Source organism: Heterodontus francisci, chromosome 44, assembly GCF_036365525.1.
Source record: "Heterodontus francisci isolate sHetFra1 chromosome 44, sHetFra1.hap1, whole genome shotgun sequence".
Taxonomy (NCBI): Eukaryota; Metazoa; Chordata; class Chondrichthyes; order Heterodontiformes; family Heterodontidae; genus Heterodontus; species Heterodontus francisci.
The window spans coordinates 27,267,711-27,295,689 of record NC_090414.1 but is presented as its reverse complement, the minus strand read 5'-3'; the positions used below and the strand labels follow the sequence as shown (position 1 = coordinate 27,295,689).

General features: G+C 50.9%; 1 protein-coding gene across 2 annotated transcripts; it reads right to left on the bottom strand.

Moving 5' to 3' along the window:
• Positions 1 to 132: 132 nt before the first annotated feature.
• LOC137355925 (zinc finger translocation-associated protein-like) lies at positions 133 to 23,231 on the bottom strand. Of its 2 annotated transcripts, none has more exons than XM_068021591.1 (6): positions 22,901 to 23,231; positions 21,327 to 21,752; positions 7,533 to 8,348; positions 5,662 to 6,417; positions 5,228 to 5,266; positions 133 to 1,977 (listed from the first exon to the last, which is right to left on the bottom strand). In XM_068021591.1, exons 1-6 carry the CDS (start codon positions 23,040 to 23,042, stop codon positions 1,505 to 1,507), a joined length of 2,652 nt encoding a protein of 883 aa, XP_067877692.1. In that variant the 5' UTR covers positions 23,043 to 23,231; the 3' UTR covers positions 133 to 1,504. The 2 variants fall into 2 exon arrangements, with proteins under 2 accessions (XP_067877692.1, XP_067877693.1); XM_068021592.1 differs by having other exon boundaries at positions 21,327 to 21,749.
• Positions 23,232 to 27,979: the final 4,748 nt, after the last annotated feature.

The following is a 27,979-nucleotide window of genomic DNA, read 5'->3' as shown; positions in this document are numbered from 1 at the left end:
CCGCCCCCCCCCCCCCCAGCAACTGACCTTTCCACCATGTGAAAAGGTTGGACAACCCTGGTGTAGAGGGAACTTTACTTTTTTTTGCTGAGGCTCTTTGCTGCAATCAGCAGTCAGCACCTCCAATCAAGCAACAGCCAACCCATGCTGTACCTGCCCTGGGAGTCTTTGATGGTATTCTGTACTGATAGAGAAAAAAACTTTTCAATATTTAATATATTTTTTAGAGGCTTGACTGGAACCATTTGCTTTTAATGTGTAAAAGTCAGAAAGTTGTACAGGGACTGAAACACATTTCTTCAACGTGCAGACAGGGCCCTGAGTCACAGAAAAGGATGTCACAGAAAGTAATACGAAATTGTCCACCAGAACCTCCTGTGTCTTTTCAAGGTTGGAGTTCGGGGTATTGGCTGTTTGTGACATTTGAAGGCGTTGAGCTTCAGGTTGTATCCAGGCTCAGTGACAAGCACCGGCACTGCCCCAGCACCCTACGCACCAGCCACACCCGCCCCCCCCACCGCCAACCCCTGCACCACACCCACCAGCTCGTACCACAGTCTTCGAGGCCCTCAAAATTTTATTGGGTTTCTGAGTGGCTGGTCGCCCAAAGGTTTGGGGGATCGAGTAGTTGGGGGTTTATTTCTGTTGCGTGTAGTCTCCTCGCCCCACGGGCCATGTCAGATGACCTCACCCCCACCATATTGTGCTCACTGACCCAGTCCTCATCCACGAGAGTTGAGAGGGTGCGAACTGGTGGGCTATTCAGCTAATGTGGGATTCGCCGCCAAGCCCTGTCCTGTCCACACCCAACCACTTGCCAGCAAAACAAGGGGACGGTGGGGGGATGTCTATGATGGCTGATGTTTAACCCTTTCCTATCCCAATTGGTCTCGGTCCAGCCCAGTGCTGATCCTCGCTGAGTGTGTGGCTCGGAAATAACATCCATTTGAGGGACTAGTTACACAGAAGTTCGATTTACTCTTCAGTCTGAGAGCAGCACCATGAGCTGAGGCTTCTCTTTCGTCTCCATGCCCTCGCCCCCGTCCCACTAACTCTTGCTGGGTTCCATGGACCTCACTACTGCGCCTGTTCTTCACCCTGTAAGCCTCGGACTCGCCAGTGTTGGCCAGGGGAAAGTTGACCATGGAGGGTGTAGTGGCCTAGCCGAGCCCTGTCCTCCCTTTGACGTCTACACCCAGCAGGAACAGCCACTGACCTTCCTTCTCTCTCCCTGGGGCACTAAGGCCAACGCGAGCCCCCTCACAGCATTCAGCTTAGAGTGGGGGGGGATCAAAGGCAGGACCCAATGGCTCTGAAGTGTCGAGGGCCACACCCTCCTGACGGTCTCAGATTTAATCGGGAGTGACCGGAGTCGGGTGGGGGTCGAGGTTGAGTTGGACTGCACTCGAGGCATTGAAGCCAATATTAACTGCCCGTCCCCAGGTGCTATATTGGCACAGACACCACAGAGCGTCACGGCCTCACGGTTTGTGTGCAGCAAGCGTTAACGCCGGGTGGTGTTTACTCCTCCTGGGTGCTGGGGAGGAGGACTCCCATTCCCGCCAGTGACAGGCAGTTGCCAGAAGTCCATCTTAGCAATGGTGGCGATCTTCTTGTTCCACTCTTCCACTACCATTACCTTCTCGGCCAGCGTGAAGCCCATGGTGTGCTGGTGTTTCTGAAGAATGTGCCGTTTGATGGTACTGAGTTTGAGAGTGGCCAGGGCGCTGCCACAAACCATACAGACAAGGCCGTGCCGCCACCTGTCGTAGTCCATCAGGTACTCGAACCGCCAGCGCTCCTGGTAATTCCGCCGATGGTCCCTCCCTGGGACCCGGCCCCTGACTGTCCGTGTTGGGAAACTCAGCTCCTGCTCCTCCACACACACTTCAATTTCCGCAGGGCTCCTGCTCCCACCCCCCGGTCCGTTCCATTCCACATCCACACTCTTTGAAAACTCCACGTCTGGATTTTCCCCTACAATACAAAAACAGACCATCAGAGAGAACAGCAACAAGCTGCATTTGTAAAGCACTCTTAATGTAGTAAAACATCCCTAATGCGCTTCACAGGAGCATAAATCAGACAGAATTAAACCCCGAGCTACATAAAGAGATATTAGGGACTGGCAAACAAAAACTCGGTCAAAGAGGTCGCTTTTAAGGAACGTCTTAAAGGAGGAGAGAGAGAGGCGGAGAGGTTTAGGGAGGGAATTCCAGAGCTTAGGCCCCAGGCAGCTGAAGGCACGGCCGCCAATGGTGGAGCAATGGGAATCAGGGGATGGACAAGAGACCGGAATTGGAGGAGCGCAGAGATCTCGGAGTGGTGTAGGGGCTGGAGGAGGTTACAGAGATAGAGTTGTAGCGTCTGGGGGAGGCTACAGAGATAGGGAGGGTTGTAGGGGCTGGAGGAAGTTACAGAGATAGGGAGGGTTGTAGGGGCTGGAGGAGGTTACAGAGATAGGGAGGGTTGTAGGGGCTGGAGGAGGTTACAGAGATAGGGAGGGTTGTAGGGGCTGGAGGAGGTTACAGAGATAGGGAGGGTTGTCGGGGCTGGAGGAGATGACAGAGATAGGGAGGGCTGGAGGTGCTGAAGGAGATTACAGAGATAGGGAGGGTTGTAGGGGCTGGAGGAGGTTACAGAGATAGGGAGGGTTGTAGGGGCTGGAGGAGGTTACAGAGATAGGGAGGGTTGTCGGGGCTGGAGGAGATGACAGAGATAGGGAGGGCTGGAGGTGCTGAAGGAGGTTACAGAGATAGGGAGGGTTGGAGGAGGTTACAGAGATTGGGAGGGTTGTAGGGGCTGGAGGAGATTACAGAGATAGGGAGGAGGTGAGGGCCATGGAGGGATCTGAAAACAAGGACGAGAATTTTAAAATCGAGACATAGCTGGACCAGTGTTGGTCAGCGAGTACAGGGCATGATGGTGAACAGGTCATTACCATCAGTTGTTATGTGGAGCAAACATGCCTGTTAATTTGTGCACAACTGGATCCCATAAACATCAAATGAGATGAATAACCATTAAGTTTGTTACCGTGATTTTGTTTTAGGGATAAATATAGGCCAGGACCCCAGGGAGAACTTCCCTGCTCTTCCACCAATAGCACTGCAAAGATGGCACATTAGACAGTGCGGCACTCCCTCAGTACTGACCCTCCGACAGTGTGGCGCTCCCTCAGTACTGACCCTCCGACAGTGCGGCACTCCCTCAGTACTGACCCTCCGACAGTGCGGCACTCCCTCAGTATTGACCCTCCGACAGTGCGACGCTCCCTCAGTACTGACCCTCCGACAGTGCGGCACTCCCTCAGTACTGACCCTCCGACAGTGCGGCGCTCCCTCAGTACTGACCCTCCGACAGTGCGGCACTCCCTCAGTACTGACCCTCCGACAGTGCGGCACTCCCTCAGTACTGACCCTCCGACAGTGCGGCGTTCCCTCAGTACTGACCCTCCGACAGTACGGCACTCCCTCAGTACTGACCCTCCGACAGTGCGGCGTTCCCTCAGTACTGACCCTCCGACAGTGCGGCACTCCCTCAGTACTGACCCTCCGACAGTGCGGCACTCCCTCAGTACTGACCCTCCGACAGTGCGGCACTCCCTCAGTACTGACCCTCCGACAGTGCGGCACTCCCTCAGTACTGACCCTCCGACAGTGCGGCGTTCCCTCAGTACTGACCCTCCGACAGTGCGGCGTTCCCTCAGTACTGACCCTCCGACAGTGCGGCACTCCCTCAGTACTGACCCTCCGACAGTGCGGCACTCCCTCAGTACTGACCCTCCGACAGTGCGGCGCTCCCTCAGTACTGACCCTCCGACAGTGCGGCGCTCCCTCAGTACTGACCGTCCAACAGTGCGGCGCTCCCTCAGTACTGACCGTCCAACAGTGCGGCGCTCCCCCAGTACTGACCCTCCGACAATGCGGCACTCCCCCAGTACTGACCCTCCGACAATGCGGCACTCCCTCAGTACTGACCGTCCGACAGTGCGGCACTCCCTCAGTACTGACCGTCAGACAGTGCGGCACTCCCTCAGTACTGACCCTCCGACAGTGCAGCACTCCCTCAGTACTGACCGTCCGACAGTGCGCGCTCCCTCAGTACTGACCCTCCGACAGTGCGGCGCTACCTCAGTACTGACCGTCCGACAGTGCGGCGCTTCCTCAGTATTGACCGTCCGACAGTGCGGCACTCCCTCAGTACTGACCCTCCGACAGTGCGGCGTTCCCTCAGTACTGACCGTCCAACAGTGCGGCGCTCCCTCAGTACTGACGCTCCGACAGTGCGGCGCTCCCTCAGTACTGACCGTCCGACAGTGCAGCGCTCCCCCAGTACTGACCCTCCGACAATGCGGCACTCCCTCAGTACTGACCGTCCGACAGTGCGGCACTCACTCAGTACTGACCCTCCGACAGTGCAGCACTCCCTCAGTACTGACCGTCCGACAGTGTGGCGCTCCCTCAGTACTGACCCTCCGACACTGCGGCACTCCCTCAGTACTGACCGTCCGACAGTGCGGCACTCACTCAGTACTGACCCTCCGACACTGCGGCACTCCCTCAGTACTGACCGTCCGACAGTGCGGCACTCACTCAGTACTGACACTGCGGCACTCCCTCAGTACTGACCGTCCGACAGTGCGGCACTCACTCAGTACTGACCCTCCGACACTGCGGCACTCCCTCAGTACTGACCGTCCGATAGTGCGGCGCTCCCTCAGTACTGACCCTCCGACAGTGCGGCGCTCCCTCAGTACTGCACTGGGAGTGTCACTCTGGTTATGTGTTCAGATCTCTGGGGTGGATTTCAAAGCCACAACCTGTGACTCAGAGATGAGAGTGATCCTGACTGAGCCAATCTGACTCTTAATAGAAAGAGCTCCCCAGTGGCTTATTGAGATTGGTCTTGGCACATCTGTTAACCAGGGAAATGGTTTGTTTCCTCAATGACACAGTATTGCACAGGAGGTACAGCACAGACCCTGGCCATTTGGCCCAACTGATCTGTGCTGCTGTTTATAATCCACACGAGTCTCCTCCCATTCCATTTACCTCCTTTCAGCGTATTTTCTTTTCCCTTTTCTCTCATGTAATGTAGGGAAGGGGCTGGGAGGGTTCTCCCCCATATGGAGGGGGGTGTGACCTCTCTATTCCACCAATTGGTGCCTTAGCTCTTTAAGAGATTAGTGTGTACTGTGTGTACTGAACCATCAAACCACACTCACCAGTATTCACACACGGCTCTGATTCTGCTCCAGGAATACCTGGGAACACAAACACACAGAATGTTACAGCACAGGAGGCTATTCAGCCCATCGCTCCTGCCGTCCCCTCTCTGAAACACCTCTCCTTTCAGCTCCATTACCTCGTCTTGTGCCCACTCAGTCTGTCGCACCCCCCACCCCGCCCTTGCCCTCTCTCTAACCATAACTTACAACAGTTTATCTACTGGCAGCTGCAGAACCAAGGCTCTCCAGAGCCACCACTGGCAGGCAGATGTAATTACAGCGTGACATGTTTACATAGGTATGTTTTCATTTTAGCAATTTTTAATGGAAAATATTGCTTCAAAAACATAGTGACAGGAGGTAAGGCTTTGTGAAGCACAGGTATGTGCAGGCTTGTGATCTTTTAACAGATCACAGATTGATAACTCTACCTGTAACTGCTGCTGGTGTCCCACGAGCTGAGATTTCCTCTTCCTCTGTAGCCCGTGGTTCAATCACCCTGCTCTCCTGCTGTGATGTGCTTTTGCCCCAGGCTTCCAGAATGTTCTCCCTCTCGGCCTGGCTGAAGTTCAGTGAGTGTGGGTGGTTCTGGAGGATGTGGCGTTTGATGGTGCTCAGGGAAAGAGTAACTAGGGATTTACCACACACCATGCAGACCAGGCCTTGATGCCACTGGCCACAGTCCATCAGATACTCGAACCGCCAGTGCTCCTGGTAGTACCGACGAGGCCTCTTGCCAGCCGACCAGTTTAGACCCAGTCTCGGCATCACCAGCTGCACGGCCGTGCAGTCCTGCTGCAAGGCCCTCTCGTTCCAGGCTTCCAGAATGTTCTCCCTCTCATTGTGGCTGAAGTTGAGTGAGTGCGGGTGGTTCTGGAGGATGTGCCGTTTGATGGTGCTCAGGGTCAGGGTAGCCAGGGATTTGCCACACACCATGCAGACGAGGCCGTGCCGCCACCGGTCATAGTCCATCAGGTGCTCAAACCGCCAGCGTTCCTGATAGTATCGCCGAACACCTTTACTGGACCACCTGGTGAGCGGGCTGTGTTGCACCGTGCGCTGCTCCAGGACCCGGCTATTTTCAGCAGGGGGTGGGAGCTGATCCACACGCACCGGAACAGCCGGGTAACCCTCCAGCTTGACAATGGAACCGGCATCAACAGAATCAGACAGCTCTGGAACTCCTCCTGAACAAGGAAAACAGAATCCAATGAACAATGAGACACCGACACACTCACTCACCCTCTGACCCTCACCCACCCCTCCCCCCACCCCCACAGTAGACTCAGAGTGACCGTAGGCTATTCGAACACGGGTGGTGTTGCAGTCAGGCCCAACCCCCATCCAGCCCAGCCTGTCACACACACTGTCCTTGGTCACTTAGTCCCAGCTCTGCCGGGTCTGCAAGCTCTCCATTTCAGACCCAAAGGCTCAGCACACAGCCGTCATGAGAGCTGCAACTTTCCTGATCTGCAAGGCCCAGTACCCAATCAGGCAGTGTGTGTTCTGAATGTCCCGGGGGAGGCTTTTCTCAGCATGGTTTTTACTCCCACACCGAGCTCCTCATTTCAACTATGTGACTGTGAGCAATTGGGAGAAGCGAGGAAGCAGACTCCAGGGTTTAAGAGTCTGAGGTGGGAAGAAGGAACTGTTATGAAGAAGTAGGTTGTTGGGACAAGGTCTTTAAGATGAAACCCAAGAGTACATACTGAGGCACTGAGGCCGAGTAAACAGCCAGGACCCCAGGCTGAGGGCAGTGACCTGAACACAGACTGGGGGATTAAACCTGGCATCAATCTGCTGAGATCTTCCAAGAGACTTTGCCTCAGGACCATGAATGGGGAAGTGGGAGAGGCACTGGCTCACAACCCCCCACCCACCCCGCCCCAGGTCAGGCACTTTGCCTCAGGACCATGGGTGGAGAAGGTGGGGGGTGGGGGGAAAGAGCCACTGGGACCCCAGAGTGAGAGACTTTGCCTCAGGACCATGGATGATAAAGGGAAAGGCACTAGGACCCCGGAGTGAGCAACTTTGCCTCAGGACCATGGATGATAAAGGGAAAGGCACTAGGACCCCGGAGTGAGCAACTTTGCCTCAGGACCATGGATGATAAAGGGAAAGGCACTAGGACCCCGGAGTGAGCAACTTTGCCTCAAGACCATGGATGATAAAGGGGAGAGGCACTGACCCACAACCCCCAGGTCAGGCACTTTGCCTCAGGACCATGGGTGATAACGGGAGAGGCACTAGGACCCCGGAGTGAGCAACTTTGCCTCAGGACCATGGATGGGGCACTCCATACCTGCATGGGGCTTTGGACCCGCCCCTCGCTGCTCGATATAGATCTGTGATTGGTGGAAAAGACAGGCTCGCTCTGCCCTTTGTTGTTCAACTTGTGATTGGTGGAGGGGAAGCGTTGACCCCGCCCCTTGCTGCTTGACGTTGATCTGTGATTGGTTGAAGTGCCGGGTTGGCCCCGTCCCCCGCTGCTCGAAGGATGATTGGTCAAAAAGGGCAGGCGCCGCTTCGCCGATGTCGATATCTGATTGGTTGAGGAGTACTGCGCCCGCCCCTTGCCTGTCGATGTGTGATTGGTTGAGAGGCGCCAGCCCCGCGCCGCGCTGTTCGGTGTATGATTGGTCAATGATGTGGGAGGCGGGCGCCGCTGCCTGAGCCTCGACATGTGATTGGATAAAATGAACGGGCCCCGCCCCCTGCTGTTCGATGTTGATCTGTGATTGGTTGAGTAGGTGCTCCACCCAGGTTGCCATGACGACGTCGCGCTCGGTGGGAGTTAGGCTGAGTGAGGCCTGGTGTTTCTGGAGGATGTGCCGCTTGATGGTGCTGAGTTTGAGGGTGGCCAGGGCGCTGCCACACACCATGCAGATCAGGCCGTGTCGCAGGCAGTCATAGTCCATCAGGTACTCGGTCCTCCAGCGCTCCTGGTAATACCGCCGTACCCGCTTGCCGAGCGGACAGCCGGGGCCCGGGCGGCGGGCCGGCGCATCGTTGACCGGGGGGCCGCCTTTCCCCGGCAGCTCTTCCGCTTCACCGCTCAAGGTTGGCATCGCCGGGACCGGCTCCAGGGAGAGGGCGGGTTCGGCCGGGACAGGGTCCACTGTGGGAGGGAAAGCACAGGCCGTGAGGGAAAGAGACGCCGGCAAAGGGGGAAGAGGGGTAGAGGGAGGGGGGTAAGAGGGGCAGAGGCGGGGGGGGGGTAAGAGGGGCAGAGGCTTGGGGGGGTAAGAGGGGCAGAGGCTTGGGGGGGTAAGAGGGGCAGAGGCTTGGGGGGGTAAGAGGGGCAGAGGCTTGGGGGGGTAAGAGGGGCAGAGGCGGGGGGGGGGGTAAGAGGGGCAGAGGCGGGGGGGGGGTAAGAGGGGCAGAGGCTTGGGGGGGTAAGAGGGGCAGAGGCGGGGGGGGTAAGAGGGGCAGAGGCTTGGGGGGGTAAGAGGGGCAGAGGCTTGGGGGGGTAAGAGGGGCAGAGGCGGGGGGGGTAAGAGGGGCAGAGGCGGGGGGGGTAAGAGGGGCAGAGGCGGGGGGGGTAAGAGGGGCAGAGGCGGGGGGGGGTAAGAGGGGCAGAGGCGGGGGGGGTAAGAGGGGCAGAGGCGGGGGGGTAAGAGGGGCAGAGGCGGGGGGGGGTAAGAGGGGCAGAGGCGGGGGGGGTAAGAGGGGCAGAGGCGGGGGGGTGAGGGGGGCAGAGGCGGGGGGGGTGAGGGGGGCAGAGGCGGGGGGGTGAGGGGGGCAGAGGCGGGGGGGGTAAGAGGGGCAGAGGCGGAGCGGGGGGGCTAAGAGGGGCAGAGGCGGGGCGGGGGGGGGAAAGAGGGGCAGAGGCGGAGCGGGGGGGGGGGAAAGAGGGGTAGAGGCGGAGCGGGGGGGGGAAAGAGGGGCAGAGGGAGGGGGGGCAGAGGGAGGGGGGGCAGAGGCGGGGGGGGTAAGAGGGGCAGAGGCGGGGGGGGGTAAGAGGGGCAGAGGCGGGGGGGGTAAGAGGGGCAGAGGCGGGGGGGGTAAGAGGGGCAGAGGCGGGGGGGGGTAAGAGGGGCAGAGGCGGGGGGGGGTAAGAGGGGCAGAGGCGGGGGGGGTAAGAGGGGCAGAGGCGGGGGGGGTAAGAGGGGCAGAGGCGGGGCGGGGGGGGTAAGAGGGGCAGAGGCGGAGCGGGGGGGGTAAGAGGGGCAGAGGCGGAGCGGGGGGGGGCTAAGAGGGGCAGAGGCGGAGCGGGGGGGGGCTAAGAGGGGCAGAGGCGGAGCGGGGGGGCTAAGAGGGGCAGAGGCGGAGCGGGGGGGCTAAGAGGGGCAGAGGCGGAGCGGGGGGGCTAAGAGGGGCAGAGGCGGAGCGGGGGGGAAAGAGGGGCAGAGGCGGAGCGGGGGGGGAAAGAGGGGTAGAGGCGGAGCGGGGGGGGGAAAGAGGGGTAGAGGCGGAGCGGGGGGGGGAAAGAGGGGTAGAGGCGGAGCGGGGGGGGGAAAGAGGGGTAGAGGCGGAGCGGGGGGGGGAAGAGGGGTAGAGGCGGAGCGGTGGGGGGGGAAGAGGGGTAGAGGCGGAGCGGTGGGGGGGGAAGAGGGGTAGAGGCGGAGCGGGGGGGGGAAGAGGGGTAGAGGCGGAGCGGGGGGGGGAAGAGGGGTAGAGGCGGAGCGGGGGGGGGGAAGAGGGGTAGAGGCGGAGGGAGGGGGGAAGAGGGGCGGAGGGAGGGGGGGAAGAAGGGTAGAGGGAGGGGGTGGGAAGAGGGGTAGAGGCAGAGTGGGGGGGTAGAGGGAGGGGGTGGGAAGAGGGGTAGAGGCAGAGTGGGGGGGCAGAGGGAGGGGGTGGGAAGAGGGGTAGAGGCAGAGTGGGGGGGGGGAAGAGGGGTAGAGGCGGGGGGGGTGGAAGAAGGGTAGAGGCTGGGGAGGAGGTTGGAGGCAGAAATACTCAGCAGGTCAGGCAGCAGCTGTGGAGAGAGGAACAGAGTTAATGTTTCAGCTCAATCACCCTTCATCAGAACTGGCAAAGGTTAGAAATGTCAATAAAAACAGCTTTTTTACATGTCTCTTTTATTTTATTTTTAACCATGTGCCTGTTTTTTTAAATGCAGTCAGAGCTGCTCATTATTCTGCCATTCACATTCTCTCAGCACTAATGCTTTGATTTTCACCACAAGCATTAACACGCTCTCTGCCTTTGTCCCAGGACAGCTTTGTTATTTAATTTCCCCCACCCTCTTCCCTTTTCTTCTCTTCTTACCCCCACCCCCCCCCCCCCCCCTCCCTCCCTCCACTTGCTTAAAACCTAATTCTTTTCTAACCTTTGCCAGTTCTGATGAAAGGTCAGAGGCTAGGAATCCTGTGGTGAGTAATTCACCTCCTGACTCCCCAAAGCCTGTCCACAAGCCAGGAGTGTGATGGAATACTCTCCACTTGCCTGGATGGGTGCAGCTCCAACAACACTGAAGAAGCTCGACACCATCCAGGACAAAGCAGCCGCTGGTTTGGCACCCCATCCACAAACATTCACTCCCTCCACCACGGAGGGTAGGGGGCGGAGGGGTGAAGCGGTGGAGGGGGTGGGGGTAGAGAGAGAGGGGGGTGGGGGTAGAGAGAGGGGGGGTTAGACGGGGGTGGGGGTAGAGAGAGAGGGGGGTGGGGGTAGAGAGAGAGGGGTAGACGGGGGTGGGGGTAGAGAGAGAGAGGTTAGACGGGGGTGGGGGTAGAGAGAGAGGGGTAGAACAAGGGTGTAACATTTGTAATTCTCCAGTCCTCTGGCACCACTCCTGTATCTAAGTAGGATTGGAAGATTATGGTCAGTACCTCTGCAATTTCACTCTTACTTCCCTCGGTATTCTTGGATGCATCTCATCCGGTCCTGTGACTTACCACTTTTAATTACAGTCAGTGATACCTCCTCTTTATCAAATTTTAGCCCATCCAGTGTCCCAACTACCTGCTCTTTCACTATGACTTGGGCAGCATCTTCTTCCTTGGTAAAGACAGATGCAAAGTACTCATTGGTACCTCAGCCATGACCTCTGCCTCCGTGCGTAATTCACCTTTTGGTCCCTAATCAGCGCCCCCCCCCCACCCCCGCCGCCTCCTTTTACCACCATTTTACTATTTATGTGCTTATACAAGACTTAGATTCCTTTTTACTTTAGCCTAAGTCTCTTCTCATACTCTCTCTTTGCTTCTCTCATTTTGTTTTTTGATTTCCCCTCTGAACTGTCTATATTCAGCCTGGTTTTCAATTGTGTTCTCCACTGACATCTGTCATAAACCTCCTTTTTCTGTTTCACCTTACTCTCTATCTCTTTCGTCGTCCAGGGATCTCTGGATCTGTTTGCTTTACCTTTCCCCCTTATGGGAACATACCTTGACTGTGTCCAAGCTAACTCCTTTACAATTATTCAGTTACAGTTTTGCCTACCAATCTTTGATTCCAGTTGACTTGGGTCAGTTCCGTTCTCACTCCATTGAAATTGGCCCTTCCCCAATTAATTATCTTGACTCTGTCCTTGTCCATAGCTAATCTAAACCTTATGATGCTATGGCCACTGTTCCTCTATTGACATTTGATTCATGTGACCCACCTCATTTCCCAGAACCAGATCCAGCAATGCCTCCTTCCTCACAGGATTGGAAACATACTGATATAGAAAATTCTCCTGAACACACTCTAGAAACTCCTGCCCCTATCTGCCCTTTACACGATTATACCCAGTTTATATTAGAATAGTTAAAGTCCTCCATTATAATTACTGTATAATTCTTGCATCTCTGCAATTTCCTTGCAAATGTGTTTCTCTATATCTTTCCCACTAGTTGGTGGCCTATCGAATACACCCAGCAATGTAATGGTACCTCTATTGTTTCTTAGCTCTAACCAAATAGATTCTGTCATTGACCCCTCTAGGACATCCTCTCTCTCCAGCACTGTAATATTCTCCTTAATCAATATAGCTACCCCTCCTCCTTTCCTTCCTTCCCTATCTTTCCTGAACAGCTTGTATCCAGGAAAAGTTAGTACCAGCCCTGCCATTTTTTGAGCCAGGTCTCCATTATCACCGCAACATCATTTTTCCATGTGTCTATCTGCGCCTGCAGCTCACCAACCTTATTTACCACGCTCTGCGCATTAATATACATGCATAGTAAACCTGATTTAGACCTTATACATTCCCTGTTACACTGACTCCCCCAATGTCTTACTATTTCTTACTCTAGTGTTGTCTCTCCTAATTCTCTGTGAGAGCGAGAGAAGCGACAGACAAGGGGGGGGACAGGAGACAGAGAAAGGAGGGGTGCAAAGAGAGTGAGGGGGGAGTGCACAGAGAGATGGGGATGTACAAAAGGGTAGAGGGAGAGAATGAGAGAGGGGAGATATAGAGAGAGGAGAGAGAGCGGGGGGGGGGGGGGGTGAGGAGGGGAGGGGCAGAAGGAGAAAGTGGGGCAGAGATGGGGAGAGGGAGAGGAAGACAAACGCAGAGGGGGAGGAAGGGGAAGACAAACGCAGAGGGGGAGATGGGCAGGAAGAGAGAAAGGTGGACGGAGCTTCAGGAGCTGACTGTTGAGCCATTGGGCACAACAACTGTCCGGATCACACTTTCCAGGAATGACTTACTGGATCGTAATCAGGAGTGGGAACTCTGAATCTATCACCATGGCTATTTTCCCACGGCCTGAATAGTGCAATTGTCAGAACAGGCATCATAAACCTGGTTCGAGTTTCAAAGTTTGAGAGATGATCTAATCGAGGTGTTAAAAGGACTTGACAGGTCGAGAGAGAAAAAGCTATTTCCTCTGATGGTTGGATCTTGTATGGATGAGAACGGGGGCTGCAAGGTGGATGAACAAACTGACCATGACACCATGGTATAGGGAGCCACTCAAGCAGGGGAGTAAATAGGAATGTTGTGGTGGTGGTGGTGGGGGTACTGTACGGTCTGTAGCCGAGAGCTGGAACCAGCGTTGTTGTGAGAGGGCCTTAAGATACATATTGGGGGGAACGAATCATGTGAGGGGAGATATGGTAAATTGAAGGGAAAGGATAAGGTAATATAGCAGGTTAGTGAATTGGGTAATGATAACCAGACTCTGCAGGAAGGGACACAGCATGCAAACTTAAGATTGCAAAAATGGTAAATGTGTGCAGCATTTGTAACAAAATGGATGAATTGTTAGCACAGATAGAAATAAATATGTATGACCTGATAGCCATTACGGAGACCTGAATCTTGAAGGGTATTTGACATTTTGGAAAGACAGGAAGCTAGGAAAAGGTGGAGGAGTAGCTCTGTTAATTAAGGATGACATTAGTACAGTAGTGAGAGTTGACCTTAGCTCGAAAGAGAAAGACGTAGAATCAGTTTGGGTAAAGGTAAGAAACAGGAAAGGTAAGAGGGCACTTGCGGGCATAGTTTATAGGCTCCCTAACAGTAGTTACACTGCAGGACAGAGTATACAGGAAGAAATAAATGGAGTGCGTAAGAAAGGTACTGCAATAATCATGGGTGACTTTAATCTACATATAAATTGGGAGAATCAGATTGGCAAAAGTAGCCTGGAAATGAGTTCATAGAGTGTATTCGGGACAATTTCTTAGAGCAGTGTGTTCCAGAGCCAACTGGGGAACAGGCTATTCTAGAATAATAATAGAGTTTCAAAGAAGGGTCACTGACCCGAAACGTTAACTCTGCTTCTCTTTCCACAGATGCTGCCAGACCTGCTGAGTGGTTCCAGCATTTCTTGTTTTTATTTCAGATTTCCAGCATCCGCAGTATTTTGCTTTTATAAACAGGCTATTCTAGACCTGGTAATATGCAACGAGACAGAATTAATCAATAGCCTCATGGTAACGGAGCCTCGAGGCGGCAGTGATCATAACATGACAGCATTTCACATTGAAGGGGAGAAGTGTGGGTCTAAGACTAGTGTTTTAAACCTAAATAAAAGTAATTATAAGGGTATGAAGACCGAGTTAGCTAAACGGAACTGGGAAACTAGGTTAAAAGGTAGGACAGTAGAGATGCAGTGTCAGACTTCTAAGGAGATATTTAATAACTCTCAGCAAAGATTTATCCCAGTGAGAAAGCAAGACTTTGAGAAGGATGCATCATCCGTGGCTAAATCAGGAACTTAAGGATAGTGTCAAACTGAAGGAAACACTGTACATATCTGCAAAGATTAGTGGCATGTCAAAAGATTGGACAGATTTCAAGAAGCAGCAAAGGATGACTCAAAAAAAAGAGGGAGAAATTAGCATACAAGAGAAAGCTAGCTAGAAATATAAAAACAAGATATTAAGAGTTTCTACAAGTATATTTAAAGGAAAACGGTAACTAAAGCAAGTGTTGGTTCTCTAGAGAGCGAATCCGGGGAATTAATAATGAAAAACAGGGAAATGGCAGGAACGTTGAGCAGGTATTTAGTGTCTGTCTTCTCTGTAAAAGACCTAGAAAACTTCCCAAAGATACTTGAAAATCATGAAGCAAAAGGGAGGAAGGAACTTAAAACAATCATCATCACCAGGGAAAAGGTGCTGGGAAAGCTCTTGGACCTCAAGGCTGACAAATCCCCAGGACCTGGTGGCTTGCATCCTTGCATTTAAAGAAGTGGCTGCAGAGATAGTAGAGGCATTGGCTATAATCTTCCAAAATTCCATAGATTGTGGAAGACTCCCACTGGGTTGGAAAATCACAAATGTAACATCTTTATTCAAGAAAGGGGAGAGACAGAAAGTAGGAAACTATAGGTCAGTTAACACAACATCTGTCATAGGGAAATTGCTAGAATCCATTATTAAGGAGGTTATAGCAGGATACTTCGAAAATCATAATGGGATCAGACAGTCACCAGGGTTCTTTGAAAGGGAAATCGTGTTTAACTGATTTGTTAGAGTTCTTTGAGGAAGTAACAAGCAAGGTGGATAAAGGGGAATCTGTAGATGTGGTGTATGTGTATTTTCCAAAAGGCACTTAAAAAGGTTACTACACAAAATAAGAGCACATGGTGTAGGGGGTAACATATTAGCATGGATGAAGGATTGGTCAACTAACGGGAAGCATAGAATAGGAATAAATGTGTCTTTTTCAGGTTGGCAAGCTGTAACTAGTGGAATGTCACAGGGATCAGTGCTAAGGCTTCAACTATTTACAATATATAAAAATGACTTGGATGAAGGGACGGAATGTATGGTAGCTAAATTTGCCAAAGGCATCAAGATAGGTAACAAAGTAAGTTGTCAAGAGAAGGTAAAGAGTCTACAAAGGGATTTAGATAGGTTAAGTGGGTGGTCAAAAATTTGGCAGTATAACGTGGGAAAATGTGTACTTGTCCACTTTGGCAGGAACTATAGAAAAGCTGTATATTATTTAAATGGAGAGAGATTGCAGAACTCGGTACAGTGGGATCTGGGTGTCCTGGTACATGAATCACAAAAATGTTAGTATGTAGGTACAGCAAGTGATTAGGAAGACAAATGAAATGTTGTTTATTGCAAGGGGAATGGAATATAAAAGTAGGGAAGTTTTACTGCAGCTGTACAGGGCCTTGGTGAGACCACATCTAGAGTACTGTGTACAGCTTTGGTCTCATTGAAAAAGGATATAACTGCATTAGAAGCAGTTCAGAGAAGGTTTACTCGACTAATTCCAGGGATGAAGGGTTTATCTTATGAACAAAGAACAGTACAGCACAGGAACAGGCTATTCGGCCCTCCAAGCCTCCAAGAAAGGTTTAACAGGTTGGACTTTTACCCATTGGAGTTTAGAAGAATGAGAGGTGATCTTATTGAAACATATAAGATCCTGAGGGGACTTGATAGAGTGGATACTGGGAGGATGTTTCCCCTTGTGGGAGAGACTAGAACTAGGGGACACAGTTTAAAAAGACGGAGATGGGGAAAACATTTTTCTCTGAGGGTTGTTAGTCTGTGGAATTCTCTTCCCCAGAAAGCAATGGAGCCTGGGTCATTAAATTTATTCAAGGCTGAGTTAGAGCTACAGCTACAATACTGGCATCTACCCTGCAATGTGGAAAATTGCCCAGGTATGTCCTGTACACAAAAAGCAGGACAAGTCCAACCCGGCCAATTACTGCCCCATCAGCGTACTCTCAATCATCAGTAAAGTGATGGAAGGTGTCATCAACAGTGCCATCAAGCGGCACTTGCTTAGCAGTAACCTGCTCAGTGACGCTCAGTTTTGGGTTCCGCCAGGCCACTCAGCTCCTGACCTCATAACAGCCTTGGTTCAAACATGGACAAAAGAGCTGAACTCAAGAGGTGAGGTGAGAGTGGCTGCCCTTGACATCAAGGCAGCATTTGACCGAGTATGGCATCAAGGAGCCCTAGCAAAACTGAGGTCAATGGGAATCAGGAGGAAAACCCTCCGCTGGCTGGAATCATACCTAGCGCAAAGGAAGATGACTGTGGTTGTTGGAGGTCAATCATCTGAGCTCCAGGATATCACTGCAGGAGTTCCTCCCAACCATCTTCAGCTGCTTCATCAATGACCTTCCTTCAATCATAAGGTCAGAAGTGGGGATGTTCGCTGATGATTGCACAATGTTCAGCACCATTCGCAACTCCTCAGATACTGAAGCAGTCCGTGTAGAAATGCAGCAAGACCTGGACAATATCCAGGCTTGGGCTGATAAGTGGCAAGTAACATTCGCACCACACAAGTGCCAGGCAATGACCATCTCCAACAAGAGAGAATCTAACCATCTCCCCTTGACATTCAATGGCATTGCCATCGCTGAATCCCCCACTATCAACATCCTAGGGCCTACCATTGACCAGAAACTGAACTGGAGTAGCCATATAAATACCGTGGTTACAAGAGCAGGTCAGAGGCTAGGAATCCTGCGGCGAGTAACTCACCTCCTGACTCCCCAAAGCCTGTCCACCATCTACAAGGCACAAGTCAGGAGTGTGATGGAATACTCTCCACTTGCCTGGATGGGTGCAGCTCCAACAACACTCAAGAAGCTCAACACCATCCAGGACAAAGCAGCCTGCTTGATTGGCACCCCATCTACAAACATTCACACCCTCCACCACCGATGCACAGTGGCAGCAGTGTGTACCATCTACAAGATGCACTGCAGCAATGCACCAAGGCTCCTTAGACAGCACCTTCCAAACAACTAGAAGGACAAGGGCAGCAAATACATGGGAACACCACCACCTGCAAGTTCCCCTCCAAGTCACACACCATCCTGACTTGGAATTGTATCGCCGTTCCTTCACTGTTGCTGGGTCAAAATCCTGGAACTCCCTTCCTAACAGCGCTGTGGGTGTACCTACCCCACATGGACTGCAGCGGTTCAAGATGGCAGCTCACCACCACCTTCTCAAGGGCAATTAGGGATGGGCAATAAATGCTGGCCTGGCCAGCGACACCCACATCCCATAAATGAATTTTTAAAAATAGATTTTTGATAGACAAGGGAGTCGAGGGTTATGTGGGACAGACAGGAAAGTGGAGTTGAGACCACAACCAGATCAGCGATCATCTTATCGAATGGCAGAGCAGGCTTGAAGGGCCGAATAGCCTACTCCTGCTTCTATGTATCTAAAGTGGGGGGGTGCATAATCTTAAAATTAGAGCCAGGCCGTTCAGGGGTGATGACAGGAAGCACAAAGGGGAGTGGAAATCTGGAACTCTCTCCCCCAAAGTGGTGAAGATATTGAGGGTCAAGTGGAGCTTTCAAGGCTGAGATTGACAGATTTTTATTGGGCAAAGTTACCAAGCGATATGGAGCAAATAAACTTACAGAATGGGTGTGTAATGGGCAAATTAACTTCAATTTAGATCGGTGTGAGGGGATACATTTGGTGGGAAGAATGAGGCCACATATTCCTTGGAAAATAGGTGATACAGATACACAAATCACTAACAGTAGCGACGCAGATTAAAAAGGCCGTAGCACTGGGGCTCATTTCTAGAGGAATGGAATTGAAAAGCGGAGAAGTTATGTTAAACTTGTATGGAACCTTGCTATAGACCACAGTTGGAATATCTGTGTTGTGTGTGGAATCAAAGGAGATAGGGGAAGCGTTAAATGAATATTTTTCGTCAGTATTTACAGTAGAGAAAGAAAATGTTGTCGAGGAGAATACTGAGATACAGACTACTAGGCTAGATGGGATTGAGGTTCACAAGGAGGAGGTGTTAGCAATTTTTGAAAGTGTGAAAATAGATAAGTCCCCTGGGCCAGATGGGATTTATCCTAGGATTCTCTGGGAAGCTAGGGAGGAGATTGCAGAGCCTTTGTCCTTGATCTTTATGTCGTCATTGTCGACAGGAATAGTGCCGGAAGACTGGAGGATAGAAAATGTTGTCCCCTTGTTCAAGAAGGGGAGTAGAGACAGCCCTGGTAGTTATAGACCTGTGAGCCTTACTTCGGTTGTGGGTAAAATGTTGGAAAAGGTTATAAGAGACAGGATTTATAATCATCTTGAAAAGAATAAGTTCATTAGCGATAGTCAGCACGGTTTTGTGAAGGGTAGGTCGTGCCTCACAAACCTTATTGAGTTTTTCGAGAAGGTGACCAAACAGGTGGATGAGGGTAAAGCAGTGGATGTGGTGTATATGGATTTCAGTAAGGCGTTTGATAAGGTTCCCCATGGTAGGCTATTGCAGAAAATACGGAAGTATGGGGTTGAAGGTGATTTAGAGCTTTGGATCAGAAATTGGCTAGCTGAAAGAAGACAGAGGGTGGTGGTTGATGGCAAATGTTCATCCTGGAATTTAGTTACTAGTGGTGTACCGCAAGGATCTGTTTTGGGGCCACTGCTGTTTGTCATTTTTATAAATGACCTGGAAGAGGGTGTAGAAGGGTGGGTTAGTAAATTTGCAGATGACACTAAGGTCGGTGGAGTTGTGGATAGTGCCGAAGGATGTTGTAGGGTACAGAGGGACATAGGCTGAGAGATGGCAAATGGAGTTTAATGCGGAAAAGTGTGAGGTGATTCACTTTGGAAGGAGTAACAGGAATGCAGAGTACTGGGCTAATGGGAAGATTCTTGGTAGTGTAGGTGAACAGAGAGATCTTGGTGTCCAGGTACATAAATCCCTGAAAGTTGCTACCCAGGTTAATAGGGCTGTTAAGAAGGCATATGGTGTGTTAGCTTTTATTAGTACGGGGATCGAGTTTTGGAGCCACGAGGTCATGCTGCAGCTGTACAAAACTCTGGTGAGGCCGCACCTGGAGTATTGCGTGCAGTTCTGGTCACCGCATTATAGGAAGGATGTGGAAGCTTTGGAAAGGGTGCAGAGGAGATTTACTAGGATGTTGCCTGGTATGGAGGGAAGGTCTTACGAGGAAAGGCTGAGGGACTTGAGGTTGTTTTCGTTGGAGAGAAGGAGGAGGAGAGGTGACTTAATAGAGACATATAAGATAATCAGAGGGTTAGATAGGGTGGATAGTGAGAGTCTTTTTCCTCGGATGGTGATGGCAAACACGAGGGGAAATAGCTTTAAGTTGAGGGGTGATAGATATAGGACAGATGTTAGAGGTAGTTTCTTTACTCAGAGAGTAGTAGGGGCGTGGAACGCCCTGCCTGCAACAGTAGTAGACTCGCCAACTTTAAGGGCATTTAAGTGGTCATTGGATAGACATATGGATGAAAATGGAATAGTGTAGGTCAGATGGTTTCACAGGTCGGCGCAACATCGAGGGCCGAAGGGCCTGTATTGCGCTGTAATGTTCTAATTCTAAAAAAAAAATCTATGAAGTCAAAAAATAGGAGCAGGAATAGACCATATGGCCCATCAAGCCTGCTCCACCATTCAATACGATGGTTGATCTTGGGCTTCAACTCCACTTGCTTGCCCGCTTGCCACATCCCTTGATTTCCTGAGAGACCAAAAACCTGCTTATCCCAGCCTTAAATATATTTGACAATGGAGCATCCACCATCCTCTGGGGTAGAGAATTCCAAAGATTCACAACCCTTTGAGTGAAGTAATTTCTCCGCATCTTATCCTGAGACTGTGCCCCCATGTTTTAGATTCCCCGACCGACCAGAGGAAGCAATCTCTCAGTGTCTACCCTATCCAGCCCCTTCAGAACCTTGTATATTTCAACTGTGCACAGTTAATAGTCTCGATATTATCCTTTCCTTTTGGGCCTCCTTATCTCGAGAGACAATGGATACGCGCCTGGAGGTGGTCAGTGGTTTGTGAAGCAGCGCCTGGAGTGGCTATAAAGGCCAATTCTGGAGTGACAGGCTCTTCCACAGGTGCTGCAGAGAAATTTGTTTGTTGGGGCTGTTGCACAGTTGGCTCTCCCCTTGCGCCTCTGTCTTTTTTCCTGCCAACTACTAAGTCTCTTCGACTCGCCACAATTTAGCCCTGTCTTTATGGCTGCCCGCCAGCTCTGGCGAATGCTGGCAACTGACTCCCACGACTTGTGATCAATGTCTCGATATTATAAAGGGATATAAAGGCACTGGAGAAGGTGCAAAAAAGATTCCTGAGGAGAATCTCGGGACTAAGAGGTTATAACCATCTGGAAAGACTGAATAGGCTGGGGCTCTTTTCTCTAGAAAAGAGAAGGCTGAGGGGGGTGACCTGATCGAGGGCTTTAAAATGATGAAGGGGGTTCGATAGGGTCGATGTAGAGAAGATGTTTCCACTTGTCGGGGAGACCAGAACAAGGGGAACATCAATATAAGACAGTCTCTAATAAATCCAATGGGGAATTCAGGAGAAACTCCTTTCCCCAGAGAGTGGGGAGAATATGGAACTCACTACCACAGGGAGTGGTTGAGGTGAATAGTATCGATATATTTAAGGGGAAGCTGGATAAACACATGCGGGAGAAAGGAATAGAAGGATATGTTGATCGGTGAGATGGGGAGGAGTGGGAGGAGATTTGTGTGGAGTTTAGACACTAGCATAGACCAGTTGGGCTGAATAGCCTGTTCTGTGCTATAAATACTATATAATTATGCAAAAGGTGGGAAAATGTAGTTAAGGTAAGGATCAGGCATAAGGGGTTAAATAGCTTCCTCATGTTCCCAGGTGAGAAAGCAGATGGCAGGGCTTGGAGAGCTAGCAACAACACAAATAAGGGTTCACAGCTGCTGGGATCAAAGGCCTCCCCTGTTGGAGTGGTGGAAGACATACCTGGGGTAGGATTGGGCTGTGCTGCCACCAGCTCGGGGCCCAGCGTATCTGGCTCCTCCTGTGGGTATCTGTGGCTCAGGAGGTGCTCGACCCAGGTTGCGATGACGACCTCCTTCTCGGTACGCGTGAGGAACATGGTGTCCTGGTGTTTCTGGAGGATGTGCCGCTTGATGGTGCTGAGTTTGAGGGTGGCCAGGGCACTGCCACACACCATGCAGATCAGGCCATGCCGCAGGCAGTCATAGTCCATCAGGTACTCCATCTTCCAACGCTCCTGGTAATACCGCCGGTGATCCCTGCCGGGCAGCCGGCTCTTGCGGCTGTGCCGTTTCGCCGTGTTTTTGGCTTCTGCTGGAGTCAAAGGCCCAGCTTCAAGTGTGGTCCGAGCAAGTCTTAAACCCTCGCAATTCAGAGATGCTTCATCTGCTATGGCAAGGAAATAGCACAATGTTATAATCCCTCAATCTAAACCTGACTACACTGTCCCATTAAGCACTCCCTCTGCACTATAAAATAAAACCAGAAAACCTGCAAATATTCAGATCTGGATAAATCTGTGGAGACACAAGCAGAGTTAATGTTTCAGGTCTGTGATCTTTCATCAGAACTCCGCAGACACTGTCCTATAAAACACTCCCAGGGCAGGTACAGCACAGTTTAGACACAGAGTAATGTTTCCTCCACACTGTCCCATCAAGCATTCAGAAGGGAAGGTACAGCACGGGTTAGATACAGAGTAAAGCTCCCTCTACAATGTGGTTGACTCTTAAATGCCCTCTGAAATGGCCTAGCAAGCCACTCAGTTCATGGGCAATGAAGGATGGGCAATAAATACTGGACTTGCCAGCAACACCTCTCATGAACGAATATAAAAAATAAACACTGCTCCATCAAACACTCCCAGAGCAGGTACAGCACTGGTTAGATTCAGTGTAAAGCTCCCTCTACACTGTCCCCATCCATTTATTGAGACAGTGCCTGCTGCACTATAACTGAGATTCTGAATCCCAACAGTGATGGCAATCATGATACCGCTTTAATTTTGTGGAAAACATAGAGTCACAGAGAAGGAGCATGATTCAGATGGCTGAGACAGGTACACAGAGAAAGGGAGAAACAGAGGCAGAGACGCAGGGAGTGCGGGTAAAATAACATGTACCCACATGGTGAAACGCCCACTAAAAGAACAGAGCAAAATCGATGAATGGTTTCAAAACTGTACAAGTTGTTTATGTTTCGTCAACACCGGGCGTACAACAAAGGCTGAGCTCCCTGCTCATGTGTACAACTGTTTAAATTGGTGTAAGAGATATCACAATATCAAGCAGTATTTGATGGATACTTCCCCTCCCTCTTTGCCTCTCTCCCTCCCTCTTCCTCACCCTCCACCCCTGAGGTCCAATGTTTGCCATTGCTGTTCTAATCCATCAGATGGAGCTCTCTACTGGGGTATGGCAGTCACTGAGCTTGCACAGTGAACAAACACCCTTTGTCTCGGCTCTGTGGGGCCCCAGAAGAAGCCCCATCCCCCTATCTCTGTGGTCTCTGAAGACTCCCTCCTCCCCCAGCCTTACCTAGATCGGGCCTCTCCTCTTTAATCCTGGGTGCTGTGTGACGATTAGGAGTAGGCTGCTGCTGCGGGCTGTGCCTCATTGAAGCAAGGGCCACCTCTACTGTATCAGGCTCCATTTTTAGTATCCCGGACTTGTGCTCCATGCCGAGAGAGAGAGAGTGATAAGACAGCCGGGAGGTGCACACACACCAGACGCTGTGCAGAGACCACTGTAACAGCCCCCAGCCAGGGCCGTGCGACTCCCCAGTCCACCTGGAAGGTTTAAAGAGGAGGCAGGGACCTCCAGCTGCTGCAAATCGTGAAGTGAAAAGGGTCCTGTTCCCTGCTTCAGCTTCAGTACAAACTGCAGCCAATGAGCTATGGAGCCCCACCTTAGGGGCCCTGAGGCTCCTTTAAGGGCTCCGGGGAAGATTTAAAGGGGAAGTCACGCATTCTGAAAATAAATCAGCCTAAAAAAATGTTTTTTTTAAAATATGTATGGAAGTACAGCTTGTCTGCTGTGGTAGGATGACTGTAAGGAGAAGCCTATTAGGGTCAGACTCCTGACCCCAGAGGGCCACTGTGCGCTATCTAGTTTCATTTCCTCGTTTACCCCCCGCCACTGTCTCCCTTCCCCACTCCCCAAGGTGCCGTCGCTTAGCTCTGGAAAAAAGCTTGTAACAATTCTCCATATGTGAGCACAAGGCTGGATATTTGACTGCCAAGGGCATCGCAGATCTTCCCCCACCCTTCACGTTTGCTTTTTTTAAAGACTTCATTCGGGTCAGATGACTTCAGGCAGGACAGCCCCACAGCAAAGCCGGTCAGCACTGAACCCAACCGCTCCTCTCTCCTTCCCCCAGCCAAAGAACTGGAGAGGGGGGTTGGAGTTTGAAATTCCTGTCCAGCTCCCTCTAGCAAGATAACGGCCATTTCCAAACAGCCAGAAGCTAGGAACTGTGGAGGGAGCAGAGAGATTTAGGGTCCAAGTACAGTAATCACTAAAAGCTAGTGTACAGCTACAAAAATATTTTTAAAATGCTCGCAAAATGTTGGCTGCCTTCTTGAGGCTGGAATATGAAGGGGTGTAAGTTATGTTCCAATTTATACAAAGCTCTGGTTAGACCTCACCTGGAGAAACTGTGTTCAATTCTGGGCCCCACACCTCAGGAAGGGTTATATTGACCTTGGAGAAGGTGCAGTGCAGATTCACCAAAGTCTAAAAGGGTTAAATTGTAATGATGAGGACAGGCTGCACAGATTTATATCGACAATTATTAGGTGATCCGGTTGAGATGATTATTTAAGATGATTAAACAATTTGACAGGGTTGATAGAGAGAAACTATTTCCTCTGGTGGGGAGTCCAGGATGAGGGGGCAGAACCTTAAAATTGAAAATAAAAGCATAAAATGCTGGAAATACTCAGCAGGTGTGGCAGCATCTGTGGAGAGAGAAAGAGTGAACCAAGTTGATGACCTATCGTCAGAACTGGAAAACGTTGGAGACGTAACAGGTTTTAAGCGAGTGCAGAGGCAGGGAAGTGGGGGCTGGTGCTGTGGTGGGTGGGGTGGGGGGGGAGGGAGAACAAAGGGGAAGGTCTGTGATAGGGTGGAAGGCAGGAGAGATTAAATGACAACAGGGATAATGGCGCAAGGCAAAAGGGGACGGTAATGGGACAAGGAAAGAAACAAAAGATGTGTCGAGGGGAGATGTCATTGGCAAGAGCAGAAGCATTACCAGCACCTGCTGTGTGCAAAGAATAAATGGAAGTTACAACATGGAAATAGGCCATTCAGTCCATGTCATCATTTATCCTCCACACAAGCTTATTCCCAATCACATTCCTGCTCCCACATCCCTTTTCATTCATCTATCCAATCTAAGCTCAAATATTTGCACAGTTCCTGCCTCAATCACTAACCCTGGAAGTGAATCCCACAGCCTCTGTCTGTGAAGAGGTTTCTCCTACCCTCTCAATCTTGTACCAATGGCCCCTCATGCTAGACCCCTACAGTCTGCCTTCCAGCTATCCTCTCCCACCCTTTCGGAATCTTAAACACTTTTATCATATCGCCCTGGCAATCGGGTTGCCAATTCTGGAATCAATACAGAAAATGCTGGAAATTCTCAGCAGGTCTGGCAGCATCAGTGGAGAGAGAGTATCTGTGGAGGTTCCATCACAATGTGTCCTGCCTCTCCTTAGTCAGATTCCCACCCCCAATGTTTTTATAATTAATAAACAAAAATTGTGCAAATGTAACACACCCATTCTCCTTCAACACCCCAATGTTTTTTCTCCTGGGTTTGCTTGCAGCAGGAGATTAATCTTTAACTCCTGGACGGTTGGCAACCCTACTTGTAATCCACTGAAAAAAAAGCCCCCAATTGTTTCCAAGTCTTTCTTGCTTCAAGTTGAAACATGGAGATTAATCTTGTACCAAGTGCATCACTGACCTTAAAGAAGCCTAAGAGAGGATTTGATAGAGGTGTTTAAAATCAGGACTGCTTTAGATGGAGTAAATAAGGAGAAACGATTTCCACGGTTAGAGCGGTCGCTAACCAGAGAATGCAGATTTAAGGTGATTGGCAAAAGAACCAGAGGTGACATGAGGTTAGGATTCAGAATGCACTGCCAGATAGGCTGATGGATACTGAGCCAACAGTAGCCTCCCAGAGAGAAGTAGATAATTCTTGCAGCAGAAAAACTTGCAGGGATTTGGGTAAAAGAGCTGGGGAGTGGGGCCAACAGGACCTTTCTTCAAAAGTGCCAGTGCAGATGGAAGGGGATGAATGGCCTCCTTCTGTGCCGTACTGATCCTATGACATGCGATAATCCAGCACTCCTCCATTGTTCTGCTTTTAGCTCTGAGTGGATTACACTTCAAACTTCCAACCTCGACTTTTACCTCTTTTTGGTAACAAGCAAGTGCTCAGATCTTGAGTTTCATGGAGGGGGAAGGTGTGAAGGGATGCACCACAGTCTCCAAAGTTAAGGGTGGGGACTGTTAGATTTCATGGGGTTTAAATCATTTCCTTAGTGTCCAAAGTACTCTGGAGGTGGAACCTGTACCCCAGTGAGAGTCAGTGTGTGTGGGACCCGTACCCCAGTGGGAGTCAGTGTGTGTGGCACCCATACCGCAGTGGGAGTCAGTGTGTGTGGCACCCATACCCCAGTGGGAGTCAGTGTGTGTGGCACCCATACCCCAGTGAGAGTCAGTGTGTGTGGGACCCGTACCCCTGTGAGAGTCAGTGTGTGTGGGACTCGTACCCCAGTGAGAGTCAGTGTGTGTGGGACCTGTATCCCAGTGAGTGTCAGTGTGTGTGGGACCCGTACCCCAGTGAGAGTAGGTTTGTGTGGAATCCGTACCCCACTGCGAACATTTTGAGTACAAAAATAAATGCTTCTTGAGTTAAATTGGAGATTTTCAATCTCTCCTGGATGTCACTGAACAGCTACAGAGCACTCTGAGGGGGGAGGGTGAACAGCCAGCAAGCGTGGTCCACGTTGGTACCAACGATATAGGTACCATAGGGATGAGGTCCTGCAGAACGAGTTTAGTGAGTTAAGTAAGAAATTAGCCAGCAGGACCTCAAAAGTAGTAATCTCCAGATTACTCCCAGTACCACGCACAAGTGTGGTAGAAATAGGAGGCTAGTGCAGATGAATGGGTGGCTGGAAAGATGGTGCAGGAGGGAGGGCTTCAGATTTATGGGACACTGGGACCAGTTCTAGTGAAGGTGGGACCTGTACAAGCAGGACAGCTTGCACCTGAACCGAGCTGGGACAAATTTCCTTGTGGAGCGATTTGCTAGTGCTAATGGGGAGGGTTTATCCGAGCTTGGCAGGGGTGTGGAAACCAGGAGGAAATATCAGAGAGGAATACCAAGATGCACAGAATACTGGGAGAGATAGATAGCACTAGAGTAGGAAATAGTAAGTTATTAGGTGGAGTCAGAGTAAGGGAAAAATAATATATTGTAAATCAGGGTTAGTGTGCATGTATCTGAATGCATGAAGTGTTGTTAATAAGATTGGTGAGTTACAGGTGCAGAATGACATGTGGAAATATTTGTGGCTATAACAGAGAACTGGCTTAAAGAAGGGGAGGACTGGGTGTCAGATATTCCTGGATACAAGGCATTCAGGAAAGATAGAAAAGGGGAGGAGTGGCGGTATTGTTTAAGGTGCGATCTGGGCGTACATGTCCACAGGTCACTGAAAGTGGCAATGCAGGTGGATAAGGTAGTCAAGAAGGCAAACGGCTTGCTTGCCTTCATTGGTCGGGGCATAGAGTATAAAAATTGGCAAGTCATGCTGCAGCTGTACAGAACTTTAGTTAGGCCACACTTAGAATATTGCGTGCAATTCCGGTCACCACACTACCAGAAGGACGTGGAGGCTTTGGAGAGGGTACAGAAGAGGTTTACCAGGATGTTGCCTGGTCTGGAGGGCATTAGCTATGAGGAGAGGTTGGAAAAACTCGGATTGTTTTCACTGGAACGACGGAGGTGGAGGGGCGACATGATAGAGGTTTACAAAGTTATGAGCAGCATGGACAGAGTGGATAGTCAGAAGCTTTTTCCCAGGGTGGAAGAGTGAGTTACTAGGGGACATAGGTTTAAGGTGCGAGAGGCAAAGTTTAGAGGGGATGTGCGAGGCAAGTTCTTTACACAGAGGGTGGTGAGTGCCTGGAACTTGCTGCCAGGGGAGGTGGTGGAAGCAGGTACGATAGCGACGTTTAAGAGCCATCTTGACAAATACATGAATAGGAAGGGAATAGGGGGATATGGACCCCGGAAGTGCAGAAGGTTTTAGTTTAGACAGGCATCAAGATCGGTGCAGGCTTGGAGGTTCACGCAGCGAGTGTTTAGGATCTGAAATGCACTGTCTGAGAGTGTGGTGGAGGCAGGTTCAGTGAGTGTTTAGGATCTGGAATGCACTGTCTGAGAGTGTGGTGGAGGCAGGTTCAGTGTGTGTTTAGGATCTGGAATGCACTGTCTGAGAGTGTGGTGGAGGCAGGTTCAGTGAGTGTTTAGGATCTGGAATACACTGTCTGAGAGTGTGGTGGAGGCAGGTTCAGTGTGTGTTTAGGATCTGG